This window comes from Cherax quadricarinatus, chromosome 33 (assembly GCF_038502225.1).
Source record: "Cherax quadricarinatus isolate ZL_2023a chromosome 33, ASM3850222v1, whole genome shotgun sequence".
In the NCBI taxonomy this organism is placed as follows: Eukaryota; Metazoa; Arthropoda; class Malacostraca; order Decapoda; family Parastacidae; genus Cherax; species Cherax quadricarinatus.
This window is the reverse complement of record NC_091324.1, coordinates 760,758-769,956: the sequence shown is the minus strand read 5'-3', so window position 1 is coordinate 769,956 and position 9,199 is coordinate 760,758. Positions and strand designations below refer to the sequence as shown.

General features: G+C 41.9%; 1 protein-coding gene across 2 annotated transcripts in view; it reads left to right on the top strand.

Moving 5' to 3' along the window:
• The window catches only part of LOC128693823 (mitochondrial basic amino acids transporter), a 59,522-nt gene extending 51,496 nt beyond the window's left edge, over positions 1-8,026 (top strand). The window contains exons 3-7 of one of the 2 annotated variants that reach the window (XM_070090754.1): positions 3,097-3,180; positions 3,447-3,565; positions 3,873-4,134; positions 6,726-6,893; positions 7,251-8,026. In XM_070090754.1, coding sequence (XP_069946855.1) covers positions 3,097-3,180; positions 3,447-3,565; positions 3,873-4,134; positions 6,726-6,893; positions 7,251-7,853 — 1,236 coding nt within the window. In that variant the 3' untranslated portion in view covers positions 7,854-8,026. The remainder of the gene's footprint in view (positions 1-3,096; positions 3,181-3,446; positions 3,566-3,872; positions 4,135-6,725; positions 6,894-7,250) is intronic. The other variant, XM_070090755.1, reaches the window with a different exon arrangement.
• The last annotated feature ends 1,173 nt before the right edge of the window (positions 8,027-9,199 follow it).

Below are 9,199 nucleotides of genomic sequence, written 5' to 3'. Positions count from 1 at the left end.
ACATGTGAAAAAATAGATTTTTATATACTTTTAAACAGTTGGCTTGTGATTATTATTTTTATAATACAAGTGTGAGATGGTCACTACAGTTAGAAACTAAATGTGTTTAAAGCTCCGAATAACCAAAAGTTTCTAGTGTATTTCGAGTACAATGGAACGTTTCGGTATTAAAGATATCCATATGTTATGTCTTGTGTGAGAAGGGTAGGATTTGTGTAGCACCTGCCTGGCATGGGCCAGTAGGCCTGCAGTAGTGCTCCACCATTCTTATGTTCCAACAAAGTCCAAAGAAATAGCCAGGTTATTTAAATTTGGGCATTTTCCTCCTCCTCCCATCCCCCTCCCCTCCCATCATCCCTCCCCTCTCCCCGCCCAACTCATAAATATATATTTTTATTTTAAATTTCTGGAGCGGTAACATGTTGACAGTGTTACCACACGCGTGCGGTAAATTGGTTACCTAAGCAACAGCGGTCATACAGTCCAGTTTTACTAGTGGAGTACTGTGCGAGTATCTGCATAATAAGCTATATATGCCCCGAGCACGATTACACACTTCTTTGGGTTTTAATATGCATGTGTTTTTAATTGCTGGTGTAACCATATTAGTTTGCTGTGTGAGTGTTCTTCCTTGAACATGTGTTCGGACGTCCCTCAGCTGTGCGGGGTTTTATCCAAATCATGTCAGTTAATGTAACGCTAACAACCCAGGATAAGGTAGTGTAAAGTTATGGGGCTCGTAAGTTCTCCCGTCTTGTAATAACATGTTCATTTTTCCACTAACATCTACCTTGTCCATAATTACTATCGTATTTGCTTTGTTTCGTAAGGTGAAGTCCAGGATCTTTCCTTAATTCATGGTATAACTTAAATCTTTGAGGACAGTTGTGTTGTAGAGGTATGAGCAAAGCTCAGACCTCTACACCGGAGCATTCACTTCTCTTAAAACCCCATCTATAAATATATTGAACAACCACGGTGACATCACACATCCTTGTCTAAGGCCTACTTTTACTGGGAAATAATCTCCCTCTGTCCTACATACTCTAACCTGAACCTCACTATCCTCTTAAAGACTTTTCACTGCTTTCAATAACCTACCTCCTATTCCATGCATTTGCAACATCTGCCACATTGCCCCCCTATCCACCTTGTCATACGCCTTTTCCAAATCCATGAATGTCACAAAAAAATTCTTTACCCTTATCTAAATACTGTTCCCCTATATTTTAACTGTAAACTCTTGGTCTACACACCCCCTACCCTTCCTAAAGCCTCCTTGTTCATTTGCTATCCTGCTTTCCGTCTTACTCATAATTCTACCAATAATAACTCTACCATACACTTTACCAGGTATACTCAACAGACTTATTCCTCTATAATTTTTACTCTTTTGTCCCCTTTGTCTTCATACAAAGGAACTATGCATGCTCTCTACCAGTCCCTAGGTACCTTGCCCTCTTCCATACATTTGTTAAATAAAAGCACCAACCACTCCAAAAACTGTCCCCACCTGCTTTTAACATATCTGTCTTTATCCCATCAATTAAATAGTTAATTGAAATGAATTATTTAAAAGAAAGCAGTGTGTTGGCCAGCAGCGTGGGAGATCACCTGATCAGATCATGTGACGGTGAACTCTGAATATTTTTGAGCTCTCGCGCTTGCCTAACCAATTGCGAGTGTCATGCTGGTGTCGCATACTCAGTGAATGACTTAACATGTCATGCTGGTGTCACATGGTGAATGACCTGACCTATGTCATGCTGGTGTCACATAGTGAATGACCTAACATATGTCATGAATAAAATTCTGACGGATTGTTTGCTAAAAACCTTAGTTCTGAAGTTAGCTAATCTTGCAAATACCGGCGAAATGCTACGGTTTGCGTAATTCTGGCGATATGTTTTGTTTTATATTTAACCAGGTACCTTTAGTTATCGTGTTTACTGTTTTTCTCCGCCCATGCTCACCGTGTTCGGTTTACTAGTAACCTCGCCTACACTTGCATAAACTTGATTCTTCGTATTCTGGAAACCGCTTCATGGAACACATCTGCAGTCTGTCCTCTCGCTGGAGTTATCCTCTCCTGTCTTGCTTTTGTTCTTATTAGTTTTACCTGGGCAAAAAGTAACACGCAAGACTCTATCCCTTCTGATATGTGTTAAAAGTGAGGTACTGCGCCTTTGTAACCTGTGCCTCATGACACAGTCCCTACCTGGTACTGTGTCAGATACTTTCATGAGGTCCTAGACCGTGCAGTCCGCCCAGCGTAATTTTTCTTGCTGTCTCTGAGTTTGTCATAGAACTCCAGAGATAAAGTTCATAAGACAGGATTTTCCATCCCTAAACAAGTGTTCATTGGTTCCAAAGGCTCTCATCTCCGCGTGCGCATGTTTACACAGGTGCTAGTGTACGCGCAATAGCACTAGCTTTAAAGTTTTCCTGGCATATAGTGTTACACGTACAGAACATTGTGAAATTTGAACAAATTGCACAATATAACACTTATGTTTCTGCTTGTATAATTGTACTACCGTCAAACTTCTCAATGATCCATAAACTAATGATTTTCAAAATCCTCGTTTTGCACATTTCTTCAATACTGTGTATATTATAGTTTCTAAAAATCTCATTAGTACATCAGTTTGCATACATTTAGTAATTTTACCGTTTCTGTAGTGTGTATATCCACAAGTATGTCTATACACCACATGAATTTGTATGAAAAAGTGGACATACCGAATTTGAAATTAAAATAATTACTTCTCCTGAAGCATTTAAACATCTGCAACTAAAGTTTTATTACTGAAATACTAATACATAAATTCTTCCTTAACTTCTCTTATCACTGAAGATGGTCAGTATTTTATTAATCTTAAATTCACTACGCAGTTAATTTAGGCTTAGACGCTAATGTAACTACTGCTTATTCTAAGGTTATGATGTCAAGGACCTTTGGATTTTTCCTTCCTTAATTTGGCTTGTGGACCTCCGAAGTGCAAGCACTCCATGTGGATTTTTTCCGTCTTAACCTTTAATAAGCAATAACTCTTACATTCTGTATCTCAAGGTTCGGAAACTTTCTTTCATCAGGTGCGGATCCAGACCCAAGACTTCAAGAACCCGCGCTACCGAGGAACTTGGCATTGTCTCAGCGAAACCGTCAAAAAAGAATCGGTATGTCTTATTAGTTTCCTTGTTTGTTTAATCGTGCTGAAAATGTCAAAAACATATTTTTTTTTTACTTAATATAGTGTAAGGTAAATATTCATACACAAGATACGACCTTCCTAGACAGATATACGAAGCCACAATACTGTAGCGAGGATAATTGGTAACTAACTCGCGGCTTGATAATTGTCTGGAAGGATCAAAATTTCTTCAGTTTCATTTTAAGTTTGTGGTTTGTGAAACCGATTAACCGTTTTTTCTTTCACTGTCAGGTACGTGGGCTTTACAAGGGCATGTCATCACCTATGGCTGGCGTTGCTCTGGTTAACGCCATAGTCTTCGGCGTCCACGGTAACATGACCAAACACCTGCATGACCCAGACTCTCTCAGGTACTGAGAACTCTCATCCTCTTTTCAACATTGAATGTTGCAGTGTTGTGTTTCTGCATTTTATAAAATTCACCTTCAGTGTAGAATTAAAAAACATGTATTATAGGCTTTGGTTAATTTTAATTTGTTTTAAATACTGAATTAGTGGATGCAAGAGGGATTTTGCTTGGCATGAAGTAGCAGGCCCTTCATTGGTGGTTTATATTTATGATTTTTCTTCGTGACTATTGTAGTAGAGATAATGTGAGAACTTTGTCACTCTGCGGTAGAAATAGTGAAATAATTTAAAGCTTTCCATCACTTGCAGGTCACAGTTGGTGTGTGGCGCTGTGGCTGGCTTCTTCCAGTCATTCGTGTCGTCACCGATGGAGCTGGTTAAAACTCGCGTCCAGTTACAGACGGAAATGTCAGCTACGTCTGTCAAGACCTTATCTGTCGCTGCCTCATCTTCCACCACCATCAACAACTGTGCCACTTACACTAGTCCACTGGACTGCTTGAAGAAGATATATACCACAGAGGGGTGGAGAGGACTCTTCAGGGGACAATTCATCACTATCGCTAGAGACGTCAGTCTTTCCTAAATTTTATTTTTATAGGAATGCTTAGATATAAAAGATCAGTAAAATGCATTATAATTTTTTTTAAATACAAAATAAACACAGTACCACTAAACCAAGTCACAAGACCTTATAAAAACAACCCTTCCTCTCAACCAGTCAGTTGAACATTGAAGCTCACAGTCGGTTGTTTGACTTCAGTACAAGACTTGGGTATTGTCTGCTGGGTGAGGTTCTGTATTGTGTGTGTGCTGGGTGAGGTTCTGTATTGTGTGTGTGCTGGGTGAGGTTCTGTATTGTGTGTGTGCTGGGTGAGGTTCTGTATTGTGTGTGTGCTGGGTGAGGTTCTGTATTGTGTGTGTGCTGGGTGAGGTTCTGTATTGTGTGTGTGCTGGGTGAGGTTCTGTATTGTGTGTGTGCTGGGTGAGGTTCTGTATTGTGTGTGTGCTGGGTGAGGTTCTGTATTGTGTGTGTGCTGGGTGAGGTTCTGTATTGTGTGTGTGCTGGGTGAGGTTCTGTATTGTGTGCTGGGTGAGGTTCTGTATTGTGTGTGTGCTGGGTGAGGTTCTGTATTGTGTGTGTGCTGGGTGAGGTTCTGTATTGTGTGTGTGCTGGGTGAGGTTCTGTATTGTGTGTGTGCTGGGTGAGGTTCTGTATTGTGTGTGTGCTGGGTGAGGTTCTGTATTGTGTGTGTGCTGGGTGAGGTTCTGTATTGTGTGTGTGCTGGGTGAGGTTCTGTATTGTGTGTGCTGCTGGGTGAGGTTCTGTATTGTGTGTGTGCTGGGTGAGGTTCTGTATTGTGTGTGTGCTGGGTGAGGTTCTGTATTGTGTGTGTGCTGGGTGAGGTTCTGTATTGTGTGTGTGCTGGGTGAGGTTCTGTATTGTGTGTGTGCTGGGTGAGGTTCTGTATTGTGTGTGCTGGGTGAGGTTCTGTATTGTGTGTGCTGGGTGAGGTTCTGTATTGTGTGTGTGCTGGGTGAGGTTCTGTATTGTGTGTGTGCTGGGTGAGGTTCTGTATTGTGTGTGTGCTGGGTGAGGTTCTGTATTGTGTGTGTGCTGGGTGAGGTTCTGTATTGTGTGTGTGCTGGGTGAGGTTCTGTATTGTGTGTGTGCTGGGTGAGGTTCTGTATTGTGTGTGTGCTGGGTGAGGTTCTGTATTGTGTGTGCTGGGTGAGGTTCTGTATTGTGTGTGTGCTGGGTGAGGTTCTGTATTGTGTGTGTGCTGGGTGAGGTTCTGTATTGTGTGTGTGCTGGGTGAGGTTCTGTATTGTGTGTGTGCTGGGTGAGGTTCTGTATTGTGTGTGTGCTGGGTGAGGTTCTGTATTGTGTGTGTGCTGGGTGAGGTTCTGTATTGTGTGTGTGCTGGGTGAGGTTCTGTATTGTGTGTGTGCTGGGTGAGGCTCTGTATTGTGTGTGTGCTGGGTGAGGCTCTGTATTGTGTGTGTGCTGGGTGAGGTTCTGTATTGTGTGTGTGCTGGGTGAGACTGTATTGTGTGTGTGCTGGGTGAGGCTCTGTATTGTGTGTGCGCTGGATGAGGCTCTGTATTGTCTTCTGGATGAGGCTCTGTATTGTGTGTCTGCTGGGTGAGGCTCTGTATTGTGTGTCTGCTGGGTGAGGCTCTGTATTGTCTCCTGGGTGAGGCTCTGTATTGTGTGTCTGCTGGGTGAGGCTCTGTATTGTGTGTCTGCTGGGTGAGGCTCTGTATTGTGTGTGTGCTGGGTGAGGCTCTGTATTGTGTGTGTGCTGGGTGAGGCTCTGTATTGTGTGTGTGCTGGGTGAGGCTCTGTATTGTGTGTGCTGGGTGAGGCTCTGTATTGTGTGTGCGCTGGGTGAAGCGCTCTATTGTCTGCTGGGCGAGGCTCTGTATCGTCTCTCCTGGGTGAGGCTCTGTATTGTGTGCGCTGGGTGAGGCTCTGTATTGTGTGTCTGCTGGGTGAGGCTCTGTATTGTCTGCTGGGTGAGGCTCTGTATTGTCTGCTGGGTGAGGCTCTGTATTGTCTGCTGGGTGAGGCTCTGTATTGTCTGCTGGGTGAGGCTCTGTATTGTGTCTGCTGGGTGAGGCTCTGTATTGCGTGTCTGCTGGGTGAGACTGTATTGTGTGTGCTGGGTGAGGCTCTGTATTGTGTGTGTGCTGGGTGAGGTTCTGTATTGTGTGTGTGCTGGGTGAGGCTCTGTGTTGTGCGTCTCCTGGGTGAGGCTCTGTGTTGTGCGTCTCCTGGGTGAGGCTCTGTGTTGTGCGTCTCCTGGGTGAGGCTCTGTATAGTCAATGGTTTTCTTGTCTCTCCCAAAGTTAACTTCGACCTAGGCTTTAGAAATGTATGTGTGTGTGTTACTTTAGTATAGGAATGTTTTCAAAATATTGTAAGAGAATTTGATATAAACCTTTGTAATGTATACCGACAAATTGATTTAGAAAGACACTTGAGCAAACACTTGGACATATTTATTAGAAAACGTTTCGGTTCTGGGACCTTGATCAAGGTCCCAGAACCGGAACGTTTTCTAATAAATATGTCCTAGTGTTTCCCTACGTGTCCTTCTAAAGCAAGATAATTTGTTATAGTTGGAAAGTATACTGATGGTGCCTTTGTATTTGCAGGTGCCAGGTATAGCATCATACTTCCTGATCTACGAGTACCTAACTCGTTCCTGGGCCTCGAGTGACAACAGTATATCACCTCTGGCAGTGCTCGCTGGTGGTGGCTTTGCTGGAGCATTGTCCTGGGTTGTCAGTTATCCCATGGACGTTGTCAAGTCAAGACTACAGGTAAGCAGTAGAACACTTGACACTCCTTGAACTATTTATTTAGTACTTGACTGGGTGTATATACACTAACAGGTCTGTCTGTCTATATTCACTGATGGTTTAGGTTTTAAAGTATTCTTGGTTGGTGGTGAATATGTGCCAAGCGTCCTTAATTTCTCTTCGAGTAGAGTTTCAACCCAATTAAACAATGAGGACTGACCTTCCTGGGGTTCCACTGCATTTGTTAAAAACTTGTATATTCCCAAATTTCATGTAGGAATAATCGCTCATAGTTTTCACATTTTTCAAATATTTGTATCTTTAAGAATTAAGTAACGAACCGTAATAGCTCAGATCGTTTTACCTTCGCTGGCACAGGCTGACGGGGTTGGTGGCATCAACAAATACAAAGGAATCATGCACTGTACTAAAGCTAGCATTGCTGAAGAAGGCCTGGGAGTCATGTTCCGGGGCTTGAACTCTTCTCTCCTCCGTGCCTTCCCTACCAACGCTGCCACCTTCGCCGTCGTCACCTGGACACTGCAGCTGTGTCGTACTAAGGACCATCACAGTGACACGAGGCAATCCTGGAGAGAGGTACTGGCTGGAGGCGAGGCACTAGTCAAGGCAGCGGGTGTTCCCTCTTCACAAGAACTTATATTAACTTATCAAAGCCAGTCACAAACCCCAGCGTCCATGCTCGCCCAGGTTATAGCGGCCTCTAACGTGAGAACCATCCTGGATGAGAAAGTTGAGAGCGCGGAAAACGAAGTTCACACACACTGTACATGTGCTGAGGATAAGAGTATACCTTTCTTCATCAAGGGAAGAATACCGGAATTGTTTGGTTCAGTGTGTAGACAGGAAGGTAACGAGACGCTCGCGCACACTGCCAACTGGTCAAGACGAGGTGACATTCTCTCATGCACTGCTCTCTGGGCGCTCACCAAACACCAACACAATCTTAGTATAGTGTTATAGTTCTAAATTTCTGATCCCATGATCAACACACTCCTCAGTCTTTTAAGTTTAAATACTTCATTTTAGAGGTAAATAGCTACCACTACCACTGTCTAATAGTGACTAGCTTCTCGGTTGCGAGGATCATAGCTAATGACAAAACAGTTCTGTCTTCCGGCAGTGCTATGTGTGTGTATATATATATATATATATATATGTATATATATATATGTATATATATATATGTATATATATATATGTATATATATATATGTATATATATATATGTATATATATATGTATATATATATATGTATATATATATGTGTATATATATATATATATATATATATATATATGTATATATATATATATATATATATATATAGTTATATATATAGTTATATACAGTATATATGGATTGTATGTGCATATGTGTGTGTTAATGTTGCTGTATGTATTTTGTGTGTTTGTAAAAATAAATATATATTTTATTTTCAATAAACCTCTTATAGAGGATTTGTTTTAGGCTGAGTACAACTGTAGTTTAAACTACGTATTTTAATCAGATAATTTGCCCATATTTTTGTTAACTATTTTTTTAAGGTTTGCTTAAGACACTGGACATTGTACTATGACAATCATCCGCTTACTTGACTTTTATTTATGACGGTAAGTGACGTGCTCACTCGTCCTTGTTTTTAAGAGAATATAATGATAGTCTGACAGTGTTGTTGCTGACAGTGTGTGCTGACGTCCAGTGTGTGGGGACGAAGGGAAGGATTCAAGTTGGGCATCTCGTACCAGGAGAGAAACAGGATTTTTCTCCATCTCAATTCCTCTCGCGGTCCCAATTCCACTCCCCACCCCATTATCCCCCTCCCCACCCCATTATCCCTCTCCCCGCCCCATTATCCCTCTCCCCGCCCCATTATCCCTCTCCCCGCCCCATTATCCCTCTCCCCGCCCCATTCTCTCTCCCCACTCTTACTTTTATTGTTGACAGCGACCAAACACCTAAAATGAATCTCATTCACACATACCCCATGAACACTTATTTTTTCTTAACATATTATCATAAAATAAAAGACATTAATAGTCTACACATTTTTTAAAGAAATTTTAACACATTTGTTTATGTTGAGAAGTATCAAGTATACTTAATTTTAAAGCAAACGACAGTAGGTGTTATTCTGGTAACGCATTCAATATTGAGAAAAGAATTTGATATAAATGTACCGACACTCAAGGTAATGAAAAACATTTCGCCCGTGGCGAACAAAAAATAGTCTGCATATTGAGAAGTTGTATGTAACATCATAGTACCTTCCATACTGGCTGTCTTCTCCGGCACACGCCTCACTCTC